Here is a 13957-nt window from a genome sequence, read left to right on the forward strand (position 1 = left end):
AACTGCTGCTTTAAATCTAATTACAATATATTGATGGAATCTCACCAGCTGCCGTAAATTATGTGATTACTTTTGGACCAAAGTATTCTTTCCTATTATTCACACCTTAACAGATTACACTTAGAAAAAGTATACCAATCGGTTCTCAAACACAAAGAATCATGTTACAGTACATGGTAGTTTGGGGAGTAATGGACACAAGGTGTTACAGCATGTATGCAGACAGGGCTACTTAATTGGTGGTATGCGGTCAGCACACCGATGGATGGGATCCCAGCTGTCACAATACTGATGCCGGGATCCCGCCAGGGGCACCATACTGACGCTGGAATACCAGCAAAGTAGGTGATTTCCCCTCTGTGGGTGTCCACGGCACCCATAGAGGGAGAATAGAACCTATAGTGAGCAAAGCTTGCTACCGAGCCCACAAGGAGCTTTGTCGCTTTTGGTTTCAAGGAAACACAGTTCGGCCTATACAATTGGGAGATACCCAGGTAGTGCAAACCTAGTAGTGTCTTTATAACAGTTTACTCTTTTCCTATTGTTACATTGCAGAATAATGTACATTTAGTACTTACTTTACCAATGTTCACAGCAGAGCCATATCCTGTAGAAAAGGCACATCCAATCAAGCAGACTTTTTCCAGTGGTGCATCCTTATGTATCTTAGCCACAGCAATGTCATCCACCACAGTGTACTCAGTGAAAGTGCTGGTGTTGATGAAGTGGTGAACAACTTTCCCCTTGCAGGTAAATCTGCTGGTGTTGTCCAATAACAACCCTTTGCCTTCAATACTGTTTAATATAAGAAAAAATATCTGAATACATGCTATATTTTCACCTTTTTTTTAACTTTCAAATTGCTACCTAGTGACAGCTTTGTTCTTAGTATCTAGAATTTTGATTTCATGCTTAAGCTTTGACCACCAATGGACTCAATTATCCTAATTTGTTACATGTTCCTGTCCATGCCATAGCTTCCTGTCTGAGGGTCTCATTCAGAGATGGTCATTGAATGCCGCTTGTATGCAGTTTTGAATTTCTGTCTAATTTTAAGGAGGAACATGCAGGAGATGTCTCAATAGAAGAGACAACTCCTGCATATAGCTGCTATCCCAGCACTGTGATTGACGTCACAAATTAAGATCCAATGGTCCAATGTTCGTGATGTTCATGCAGATGGGCAGCTGAGTAAGCCTCAGCTTACACAGCTGACCAACAGAAGGGGGGTCTTTGAGGACAGGAAGTCTGCATGATGACATGCAAGCCCTTGGCTCTCCTCTCCCAGAATATGGGGGCGACACAAATCCCCATTTCCAGGAACACAGACCTAACCACACCCCCTCAACACTGCTGCATGCTAATCAGGCAAGAGCATAGGAAAACTATGGATGGCAACGCAGGGCCCGTTCTGTGCATGTGCACAGTCGCAGAATCGCAATAATTTGAAACCTGCGTCCTCTCTGAATCAGGCCATTAATGTTTTCATTGCTGTTGGTGTAAGTCTTTCTCAAAAGTGTGGTCAGTTATCCCCAAGGAATAGACAAGCTGACATATACAGTATGCAAAAACAATGATAAAATGTATTCCTTTGATAAGCTCTTAATTAATGAGTCTAAATAGTCTTATTTTAGGAATTCTAAATAATGAAGAGCTGGTTCTAAAGGGATATGGTGTTGGGCTTTCAATTACACTACTATAATAATGCATAACTTTGAGAAACCAAATGATTACTATAAGAAATTAAGTTGATGAGGGGTCTGGCATGAAGGAACAACACATGGCTTAGTCTGCTTATGGTGGTGTACCTGTGTTGGACTTTATTCATAGCCTTGGTGCTGTGGGCCAAAGCCTCTTTGTTTCCATTCTTACCAGCCTCCCTCCCTTGTAGTTTTTGTTGGTTGACGATTGATCATTGGCTATTTTGTGGCAGGAAAGAACGGCAGCTCAACAGTCCAGGTGCATTCATTTATTTTGGATGTGCTCCCTTTGCTGACTTGTAGTTGGCTTATTGAGCATGGCTGCATTGCAGACAGGGGCGCGCGGTGTGCCTAAGCATGCGTGTGCCTAGCCACACCTGCCAGTGTAAATAGACACTCCTACTCACTTTGAATGGGGCGTGTCTATGACGCACACGTGTTCCATTCATTCCCGCTTGAAGCATACTCTTCTACATTTTGCACATAAAAACCGGTACAAATTAGGAAAGGGGTGTGGCCATGGGTAAAGTGGGTGTGGCCACACACCCTTTCCTATACCTTCATTGGAACTTTGGAGAGTCAAAACTCGGTACAAAACCCTTTTTGGCAGGTACAGACCATAAAAAAAGGTACTGTACCTGCAAAAAAGGTACAGTTGGAGGGTATGCGGAAGTCGCACCTTGCACAACACATTCCAAAATACAGAATATTCTGAAATACGGAACTTTTTGAAAATGACTGAGATGGAGATACAGATGGAGCCACGCTGAACGTGGCTCCATCTGTATCACCATCTCAGTCATTTTCAAAAAGTTCCGTATTTCAGAATATTCCGTATTTTGGAATTTTGGATATGGGAGACTCAACCTGCATTACTGTTCTATGCAGAAGATAACTATTTATTTATTTATTTATTTTTATATTTATTTATGTTTGTGAATTGTACTGGTTTATGCTATTATGCTAAGTATTTAATATGCCTTTTTGAAATTTACTTATGATTTACAAATTACTAACTCATGTTTGTAGCATAAATTACTGTCCGGATTCAGGCAACATCTGCATTTTCCACATTGAGGAATAAACAGTGGGATGACTTTATCTCCTGCAGGAAAGAGAAAAGAAATTTAAGATTGAAGAATAATAATTTGCTAGAAATGCTGTTTAACATCAGAATTAAATCTCAGACAGGAAGGACTTTATGCAGGTGATCCGTGCTGTCAGGTGGGATTAGAGTCATGTGGTTGGAGCATGTTGAATGTTAATGTAAACTGTCATTTAACACACTTAATATAGACTTATACAGGTATAGAGCTACAAATGTCTGCATGGCTAAGTTTGCATAGCATGCTGTAACTTAATGTTACGCTGGTCACAGCTCCTTTTCTCAGTGGGGTTTATTTGTAACTGTATTAAACAGAGCATCAGTGGCGGAACTACCAGCCGATGCTCTGCACCAGGGCCCGTGGCAATGAAAGAGCCCATACAGTAGCTGGCCATATCTGTCCTAATAATGAATCTAAATGATTCATTAAAGTACGCCAGCCAGTCACTGCGGGCCTGTAACCATGGAAGCTGCGGTCAGGTTGGAGGAGAAAAGGGGGAGCCCCTCCTCTAAAGGGACAGCATCTGCAGGACCATGCACTCCCTCTTATTTCCCTCTACCCTGCCCCCTCCTATCCATAGGACCAAGCCTGTCCCTTTTTTACCCTCAGCCCTCCCCCTTCTTTCCATTTAACCTGTTCTCTCCTGACAGAGGACCAAGCCCACTCCCTTCTTCTCCTTGGCCCTCCCCCCTCTTCCTCTCTACCCTGCTCTCATTCAACCTTAGGACCACCCAGCCCCCTCCTTCCACTCTACCCTGTCACCCTCATTCTACTCTGGAGCTCCACTAGACAGAGGATGTGGAGTGAGGCACTAGCATGTTTCAATGTTATTGCGAGGAATGTAGTGCAGTGCAGTTATCTAGTGTGGCGTGTAGAGGGAAATGTAGTGTAGTCATGGAGTGCGTTGGATGAGGAGTTGCCGTGTGGTGATGTAGTGCTGCGTTTAGTGGGAGTGTAGTTTAGTGTGGCAGTCCGGCAGGGAGGGGGTCGTAGTGTAGTTAAGAATACCAGGATCTCAGTGCTTATCCTGGCAGAAATTGTTCAATTCACAAAACTGTATCTTTAAAAAACGTGTTACTTTATTATAAAAGTTATATATTCTCAATCAATGCTATAAAAGTGGTAAAATAATTCTGTAAGTTATATGACACCTCTAAATAAAGTCTTGTACTTAATAATGATTACCCTAATACCTGTGTACCACATGAATACAATAAGGACTTAAAATGACAACAAATAACTTAGAGCAAGTAAGCAAATTTGTAACCTCAATGTCCACTGTGAGGGATATAGAAAGTCATTAATCCAATAGCCGGTTAATAAAATTTCACACTACAGATGGAGCCACACTTATCGTTGCTGCTGCTGTACCAAAAAGGCATTCTAGTCGCGCCTTCCAAATAGTGCAGGTTGGCGAAGTAAGGCATGATAAGGCGCAAGAAGATCCACAGCATGTAATACACAGCATTACCGCCTGGTGGTGATTGTTCCACTAATGAAAACTACAGTACAGTGCTAAATAGCAATGGATGGATATGGCATTACAGAATACTGTACAATGTAGCAAGCCCTGACAAGCAGGCCAGTGCACAGTAAATACATTAGTTCTTTTTTTAATATAATAATTGTGCAGGGAGGAGTAAAAAATCCCCGGAATGGCAGGCACCCAGTGACAACATGCCTTACAACTGAATGCTCTCCTGGTGCACTGTATAAAATAATCTCTACATAAAGTAGAAATGTGAACACAGAAAAAGCTTTGCTCAGTGTCTCCAATGTACACATATAAAAGCACATTTCAAAGTTCTACAAAGCTCTCTAAAAGAAAAACATCATTACAATCAATGAGAGAGTTGGGACACACAGCCCTATAAAAACAATTACAATGAGTGACATCACTATGTCACTGTAGTTGTCAGTCACCTGTATCTGTGGCTCTCTTGGCATAGTTATATCGCTGATGGTTACCATCCATGAGCTAGGGTTCGATTCCTGCAAAGGACGTACTTGGATTGTATATCTGTGTAAAAAGTAGCATCCACAGTTTTCTCTAATTATCCCAAAAACAAGCTCTGTCATGCTTCATATATAGACTATGACATACACACAGATATACAGTCAAAATTAGAGAAAAGTAGTGGCTGCTACTTTTTACACAGATATAAAATACAAGTGTGGCTTTTCAAATTACGAAAGTCCTATCTTTATAAAACTATACTTTTTCCCAGGCCTCCCCATTGCTTTAATAGGCAGCCTCCTCCACCACAAATCCCCCTGCCCCCCCCCCCCCCCCCCCATGAGACTGTAGATTTTATGGACTGGGTGAACTGCTTAGGAAATTACAGCATGAGCTATTCATTTACTTACAGTAGTGTACTGTCCGTGTTGTGTTTGTCATTTACCAAGCAGAACACCCAGTTCATGAAATTACAAGTCTCACAGGGAGTGGGATTAGGGGTGGGGGAGGTGGCCTATTAAAGCAATGGGAAGGCCCAGAAAGAAGTACAATAAACTCATAACGATAACACTCTCGTAATTTGAAAAGCCACACTTGTATATATGTGTAAAAAGTAGAATCCACGGCTCTTTTCTAATTTTCCCAAAACAAGTTCTGTCGTGCTGCATATACAGACTCAGACATAACCACAGATTTACTGTAGTCAAAATTAGAAAATAGCTGTGGATGCTACTTTTTACAAAGATATACAAGTGTCACTTTTCAAATTATGAGAGTCTTAACTTTATGAGACTGAGTTTAATGTACTTCTTTCCGATCCTCCCCATTGCTTTAATAGGCAGTCTTCCCCACCCTCAATCCCACCCCTCATGAGACTTGTGATTTCACTTACTGGGTGTACTACTTAGTAAATGACAAACACAACATGACAATACTGTATTTAAATGAATGGCTCATGCTGTCATTTACTACAGAGGAAACTTTTTCAGAGCCCTGCCCCCTGGAGAGCCAATCTGGCTGCTCTGTCTGGGGGAGTAGCCAGATAGTCAGAACGTATGCCCTCTGAACAGCTGACACTACATTGAGGTAATCTGCTCTCCGCTGTGCATATCCTTCATTAATACAGACTTTATTTAGTGACAAGAACAAAAATAAGGTTTGCTGGTGCTGTGTAGGCGAGTCTACATATGCAGATCAGCATCCACCTAGTGAAGAGGTAGCCAGTCTCTTCCGAATAGGGAGCAGAAAAAATAAAGTTACTAGGTAGAGCTTAATACTGCATAGACAATTGTTAATTAAAACACAATTTATTAAGACACCATAAAAACAAAATTACATTTAAACTAGGGATGTGCTCCGAGCCATTTTTCATGTTTTTGTGTTTTGCTTTTGGATCTGGGTCTCCTTCATGTTTTGGATCTCTATTGGTTTTGCCAAAACAGCCATTGCTGGTTTTGGTTTTGGATCAGTATTTAAAAAAAATAAATCATAAAAACAGCTAAAATAACAGAATGTGGGGTGTTTTTGTTCCTACAGTATTATCAACCTCAATAACATTCATTTCCACTCATTCCAGTCTATTATGAACACTTCACAGATTACAAAATTGTTTTATCCAGTTTAGGCCAAAAGGTTGCAACGAGGTAGCTGGATGGCCAAGCTAAGCGACAGCAGTGGGCAGCAAACACCTGGCAGTTAACAAAATATTCCTAAATGCTGTAATCATTTGATAAAATTATTTTTAAATTAGGATTAAGTTCTTCTGTTCCTCAAAGTTATATTCGATATGCAGAAGGTTCGCTATCCAAGTGTGGAGAGTTTAGTTATATTAATTTAATTTAAATGTAGTTAATTTATAATTATTATTAATAACATAATTTGAATGAATCACAATGTTGTGATAAGAATTATGAAAATAGGACTATAAATTATAACATAAGAATATGAGCTACGGACACAGCACCCTGAAATGGACGGAGCACGCCTGGATGTATACTGGGAGGAAACAGTACAACATATTTTAAAAAAAGGCTTTTTATTTGGGTCGACTGACAGAACACTCCTACATAGATGGAGCAGCTGCAGTCCCTGGATGTATACTGACAAAAAGATGAAGTAGGCAAAGAAGAATAAAAACAGACAGTATTTTAGATGCTGTAATCATGATTTTCATTTATTTTGGATTAAGTACTTCTGTTGCTGAAGGAAATCTTTGAAATGCAGAAGGTTCGCTATTCAAGCTTGAAGAGTTTAGTTATATTAATTTAAGTTCAATTTAGTTAATTGCCAATTTAGTTAATGCCATTCTATACCATCTGTGGAAGGATCCATATTCAAAAAGTTCATTATCTGTACTAGCAGTTGTCACGATCTCAGCAATCCTCTAACTGAATCAGTAATAGAAAGAGCTGGTAATTGTGTCAGCCATTGGGGCATCCCTTGACTGGCCGTATACTGTATACATTGAGAACATGTGTATACTTGAAGGTGGAGTCTCCTCCAGGTTGAATTAGCACCCCTCCCACCTGCCAAAGAGCATGCATGGTATTAACTATATACAGTAGTTAATATTTATGGCGTGGTTGGTGGTGCATCCAGAGTCAATATAGTAATACTGGTGGCTTGGTGGCTTGACAGTGACCAACCCACCAGCAGTGAAATGTGCATCTAACCTTTGAAGTAGTGATTTCTGGGATGTCACAAAAGCAGGTTCCACCTTTGCCTCTTTTTCTTCTCAAAAAGTAGTATGTCTTCTCTTTCCCAGGGTTCACTGCAAGTACTGCAAACACGGGAACACGGGAACTGTAGGCACAGAGCCATGTCCAATACAGCCTAATGCCCTTTGACTTTCTCCTTGTCACACAGATCCATTTATTTCCGCAAATGTGCAGAAATTCTCTGTCTGACACCCATGATAAATTGGACAATAGATAAAGTCTGGTGGGACTCTTATTGGGATCCCTGTAATTTGCTCTTGCACTGGGTTCCCCATAAGTAGCAGCTTCTGATCTCTTTCAATAGCAGATTCCTGCCCTTTTCTTCCTTAAAAGCTCAGGCTGGGACAAAAATGATGCTCTCTCATTCTTGGTGTTCAATGTGAATCTCGCAAATACAGGAACAGTAGAAGTAAAACCATGTCCCTTATAAACCTGACTAATTTCTTTTATCCTTTCTTTTATTATTATTATTATTATTATTATCCTTTATTTATATGGCGCCACAAGGGTTCCGCAGCGCCCAATTACAGGAGTACATCAACAAATAATCAAACATGAAAACAGAAACTTACAGTTGACGACAATATAGGACAAGTACAGGTACATAAACATAGCTACATCAGCAGATGACACTGGAATAAGTATCACATGGCAGAAGATTGCTGGATGTGGTGAAGCTGAAGATTATTAAAGTAAAAGGGTAAGCACATGAGGGAAGAGGGCCCTGCTTGTGAGAGCTTACATTCTAAAGGGGAGGGGGAGACAGACAGGGGTGAGACAGATGGGGTACATAGAGAGCGTGGAACAGAGGTTTAGGATGAGATTTGGCTGGGTTTGGTGAAGAAGTGGGTCTTGAGAGCCCGTTTGAAGTTTTGTAGAGAGGTGGAGAGTCTGAGGGGGAGAAGTAGGGAATTTCAGAGAAGTGGTGCAGCACGTGAAAAATCTTGGAGGTAGGAGTGGGAGGAAGTAATCCGTAGGCAGGAGAGTCGGCGTGCATTAGCAGAGCGAAGAGGACGGGTGGGAGTGTAAAGCAAGATAAGGTCAGAGATGTAGATGGGAGAGGAGTGGGTGAGGGCTTTGTAAGCAAGTGTGAGAAGCTTGAAATGGATTCCTAAAGGGAAGGGGAGCCAGTGAAGGTCTAGTAAGAGAGGAGAGGTGGATGCAGTGCATTTGGTGAGGAAAATGAGCCGGGCAGCAGCATTGAGGATAGATTGGAGTGGAGAGAGGTATTTGTCAGGAATGCCAGTCAGGAGGAGATTACAGTAGTCCAGTCTGGAGATGACCAGTGAGTGGATAAGAGTCTCAGTAGCATCCTGGGTCAGAAAGGGTCTGATCCTGGAAATATTTTTTAAGATGAAAACGGCAGGTTTGTGAGAGGTGCTGAATGTGTGGTTTGAAGGAGAGGGAGAAGTCAAGGATTACTCCAGGACAGCGCACTTGGGGGGTAGAGGTTTTCTCACTTCAAAGTGTTAATTGTGCCATTAGGTGTGAATCACCCTTATAAAAATCCATTAATTCATAATCACTTAATAAGTGATACGAAATATATGTGACTTGAATTTTGTTCTTAACCTGTGTGACCTCATTACTCAGACACTGCTATCTAGAGGCAATACTTGGTGCCAAGGAGAAATATCACACCTGCAGCCAACCCACACTGAATACGCCCAATCTCATTTGATCTTGGAAGCTAAGCAGTGTTGGGCAGGGTTAGTACTTGGATGGGAGACCTCCAGAAATACCAGGTGATGTACATTATTTATAAAGAAAGGCATTCCTGAATTCAGGTAGATCCTGACACAAAATGTGTTCCCGTTTAGTGTTTGTCTAACTTTCCCTTTAGCCATAAGTAGCTGTTCTACCCATTCTTCCCACAGGAGTTTCTGATTTTCATGGTTGTACATATAAATGAGTGTAAAAAAATTGGTAAATCTATAGAGATGTAAAGTTGAGATGTCTTAATGTAAGTAAATATTAATCCATGTTTCTTGGCGTTACCCGTGGAGCACCTGAAAATTAACTGGTCATATCAAATAAAATGACCGCTTACCTTCTGAAATTCAAAAAAAAGCTCAGTGGTTAAAATGGGAGGTAGATACTTGGGCGGACCAGTTAGCACCATATCTGACTGGAATATCGCAATGGGCATATGCCGACTTGTCAGTGGAACAAACTAAACACTATGGAGTGGTAAAGGCTGCTATCTTAGCCCAGCTGGGCCTAACCGCCTTGAGTAAAGCACAGCACTTCAAGGAGTGGACTTTTCAGTCTGGATCCCCTGTCAGGATACAAAGCCTGAAGAGAACGGTTCTCACCAGACAGTAGAGACAGTAATTGTGGACCAGTGTATCAACACCTAAAGATGGGTGATCCACACCACCCCTCAATATCTGGAGGCATTGACAATCACCCTGGAGAGATATGAGACAGCTGGCTGAATGGCTAAAGGCCCTGATCGGTAGTCACAGGCTGGGAGGCCAGTGAAGGTAATACTAGAGATGAGCGCCGGAAATTTTTCGGGTTTTGTGTTTTGGTTTTGGGTTCGGTTCCGCGGCCGTGTTTTGGGTTCGACCGCGTTTTGGCAAAACCTCACCGAATTTTTTTTGTCGGATTCGGGTGTGTTTTGGATTCGGGTGTTTTTTTAAAAAAACCCTAAAAAACAGCTTAAATCATAGAATTTGGGGGTAATTTTGATCCCAAAGTATTATTAACCTCAAAAAACATAATTTACACTCATTTTCAGCCTATTCTGAACACATCACACCTCACAATATTATTTTTAGTCCTAAAATTTGCACCGAGGTCGCTGTGTGAGTAAGATAAGCGACCCTAGTGGCCGACACAAACACCGGGCACATCTAGGAGTGGCACTGCAGTGTCACGCAGGATGGCCCTTCCAAAAAACCCTCCCCAAACAGCACATGACGCAAAGAAAAAAAGAGGCGCAATGAGGTAGCTGTGTGAGTAAGATTAGCGACCCTAGTGGCCGACACAAACACCGGGCCCATCTAGGAGTGGCACTGCAGTGTCACGCAGGATGTCCCTTCCAAAAAACCCTCCCCAATCAGCACATGATGCAAAGAAAAAGAAAAGAAAAAAGAGGTGCAAGATGGAATTATCCTTGGGCCCTCCCACCCACCCTTATGTTGTATAAACAAAACAGGACATGCACACTTTAACCAACCCATCATTTCAGTGACAGGGTCTGCCACACGACTGTGACTGATATGACGGGTTGGTTTGGACCCCCCCCAAAAAAGAAGCAATTAATCTCTCCTTGCACAAACTGGCTCTACAGAGGCAAGATGTCCACCTCATCTTCACCCTCCGATATATCACCGTGTACATCCCCCTCCTCACAGATTATCAATTCGTCCCCACTGGAATCCACCATCTCAGCTCCCTGTGTACTTTGTGGAGGCAATTGCTGCTGGTCAATGTCTCCGCGGAGGAATTGATTATAATTCATTTTAATGAACATCATCTTCTCCACATTTTCTGGATGTAACCTCGTACGCCGATTGCTGACAAGGTGAGCGGCGGCACTAAACACTCTTTCGGAGTACACACTTGTGGGAGGGCAACTTAGGTAGAATAAAGCCAGTTTGTGCAAGGGCCTCCAAATTGCCTCTTTTTCCTGCCAGTATAAGTACGGACTGTGTGACGTGCCTACTTGGATGCGGTCACTCATATAATCCTCCACCATTCTATCAATGTTGAGAGAATCATATGCAGTGACAGTAGACGACATGTCCGTAATCGTTGTCAGGTCCTTCAGTCCGGACCAGATGTCAGCATCAGCAGTCGCTCCAGACTGCCCTGCATCACCGCCAGCGGGTGGGCTCGGAATTCTGAGCCTTTTCCTCGCACCCCCAGTTGCGGGAGAATGTGAAGGAGGAGATGTTGACAGGTCGCGTTCCGCTTGACTTGACAATTTTGTCACCAGCAGGTCTTTCAACCCCAGCAGACCTGTGTCTGCCGGAAAGAGAGATCCAAGGTAGGCTTTAAATCTAGGATCGAGCACGGTGGCCAAAATGTAGTGCTCTGATTTCAACAGATTGACCACCCGTGAATCCTTGTTAAGCGAATTAAGGGCTGCATCCACAAGTCCCACATGCCTAGCGGAATCGCTCCGTGTTAGCTCCTTCTTCAATGCCTCCAGCTTCTTCTGCAAAAGCCTGATGAGGGGAATGACCTGACTCAGGCAGGCAGTGTCTGAACTGACTTCACGTGTGGCAAGTTCAAAGGGCATCAGAACCTTGCACAACGTTGAAATCATTCTCCACTGCACTTGAGACAGGTGCATTCCATCTCCTATATCGTGCTCAATTGTATAGGCTTGAATGGCCTTTTGCTGCTCCTCCAACCTCTGAAGCATATAGAGGGTTGAATTCCACCTCGTTACCACTTCTTGCTTCAGATGATGGCAGGGCAGGTTCAGTAGTTTTTGGTGGTGCTCCAGTCTTCTGTACGTGGTGCCTGTACGCCGAAAGTGTCCCGCAATTTTTCTGGCCACCGACAGCATCTCTTGCACGCCCCTGTCGTTTTTTAAAAAATTCTGCACCACCAAATTCAAGGTATGTGCAAAACATGGGACGTGCTGGAATTTGCCCATATTTAATGCACACACAATATTGCTGGCGTTGTCCGATGCCACAAATCCACAGGAGAGTCCAATTGGGGTAAGCCATTCCGCGATGATCTTCCTCAGTTGCCGTAAGAGGTTTTCAGCTGTGTGCGTATTCTGGAAAGCGGTGATACAAAGCGTAGCCTGCCTAGGAAAGAGTTGGCGTTTGCGAGATGCTGCTACTGGTGCCGCCGCTGCTGTTCTTGCGGCGGGAGTCCATACATCTACCCAGTGGGCTGTCACAGTCATATAGTCCTGACCCTGCCCTGCTCCACTTGTCCACATGTCCGTGGTTAAGTGGACATTGGGTACAACTGCATTTTTTAGGAGACTGGTGAGTCTTTTTCTGACGTCCGTGTACATTCTCGGTATCGCCTGCCTAGAGAAGTGGAACCTAGATGGTATTTGGTAACGGGGGCACACTGCCTCAATAAATTGTCTAGTTCCCTGTGAACTAACGGCGGATACCGGACGCACGTCTAACACCAACATAGTTGTCAAGGACTCAGTTATCCGCTTTGCAGTAGGATGACTGCTGTGATATTTCATCTTCCTCGCAAAGGACTGTTGAACAGTCAATTGCTTACTGGAAGTAGTACAAGTGGGCTTACGACTTCCCCTCTGGGATGACCATCGACTCCCAGCGGCAACAACAGCAGCGCCAGCAGCAGTAGGCGTTACACGCAAGGATGCATCGGAGGAATCCCAGGCAGGAGAGGACTCGTCAGACTTGCCAGTGACATGGCCTGCAGGACTATTGGCATTCCTGGGGAAGGAGGAAATTGACACTGAGGGAGTTGGTGGGGTGGTTTGCGTGAGCTTGGTTACAAGAGGAAGGGATTTACTGGTCAGTGGACTGCTTCCGCTGTCACCCAAAGTTTTTGAACTTGTCACTGACTTATTATGAATGCGCTGCAGGTGACGTATAAGGGAGGATGTTCCGAGGTGGTTAACGTCCTTACCCCTACTTATTACAGCTTGACAAAGGCAACACACGGCTTGACACCTGTTGTCCGCATTTCTGGTGAAATACCTCCACACCGAAGAGCTGATTTTTTTGGTATTTTCACCTGGCATGTCAACGGCCATATTCCTCCCACGGACAACAGGTGTCTCCCCGGGTGCCTGACTTAAACAAACCACCTCACCATCAGAATCCTCCTGGTCAATTTCCTCCCCAGCGCCAGCAACACCCATATCCTCCTCATCCTGGTGTACTTCAACACTGACATCTTCAATCTGACTATCAGGAACTGGACTGCGGGTGCTCCTTCCAGCACTTGCAGGGGGCATGCAAATAGTGGAAGGCGCATGCTCTTCACGTCCAGTGTTGGGAAGGTCAGGCATCGCAAACGACACAATTGGACTCTCCTTGTGGATTTGGGATTTCAAAGAACGCACAGTTCTTTGCGGTGCTTTTGCCAGCTTGAGTCTTTTCAGTTTTCTAGCGAGAGGCTGAGTGCTTCCATCCTCATGTGAAGCTGAACCACTAGCCATGAACATAGGCCAGGGCCTCAGCCGTTCCTTGCCACTCCGTGTGGTAAATGGCATATTGGCAAGTTTACGCTTCTCCTCCGACAATTTTATTTTAGGTTTTGGAGTCCTTTTTTTTCTGATATTTGGTGTTTTGGATTTGACATGCTCTGTACTATGACATTGGGCATCGGCCTTGGCAGACGACGTTGCTGGCATTTCATCGTCTCGGCCATGACTAGTGGCAGCAGCTTCAGCACGAGGTGGAAGTGGATCTTGATCTTTCCCTAATTTTGGAACCTCAACTTTTTTGTTCTCCATATTTTATAGGCAGAACTAAAAGGCACCTCAGGTAAACAATGGAGATGGATGGATTG

General features: G+C 43.5%; 1 protein-coding gene and 1 pseudogene across 2 annotated transcripts in view; one reads left to right on the plus strand and one right to left on the minus strand.

The window, feature by feature from the left end:
• Positions 1-13957, minus strand: part of LOC134910195 (alcohol dehydrogenase 1-like) — a 177551-nt gene that overhangs the window by 69496 nt on the left and 94098 nt on the right. For both annotated transcript variants that reach the window (XM_063917968.1, XM_063917962.1), the window contains exons 4-5: positions 2718-2805; positions 579-795 (exon numbers count right to left, since the gene is read on the minus strand). In XM_063917968.1, coding sequence (XP_063774038.1) covers positions 579-795; positions 2718-2805 — 305 coding nt within the window. The remainder of the gene's footprint in view (positions 1-578; positions 796-2717; positions 2806-13957) is intronic.
• LOC134948300 (5S ribosomal RNA) lies at positions 9120-9237 on the plus strand (annotated as a pseudogene).

The sequence above is a fragment of the Pseudophryne corroboree genome, chromosome 1, assembly GCF_028390025.1.
Source record: "Pseudophryne corroboree isolate aPseCor3 chromosome 1, aPseCor3.hap2, whole genome shotgun sequence".
Lineage (NCBI taxonomy): Eukaryota > Metazoa > Chordata > Amphibia > Anura > Myobatrachidae > Pseudophryne > Pseudophryne corroboree.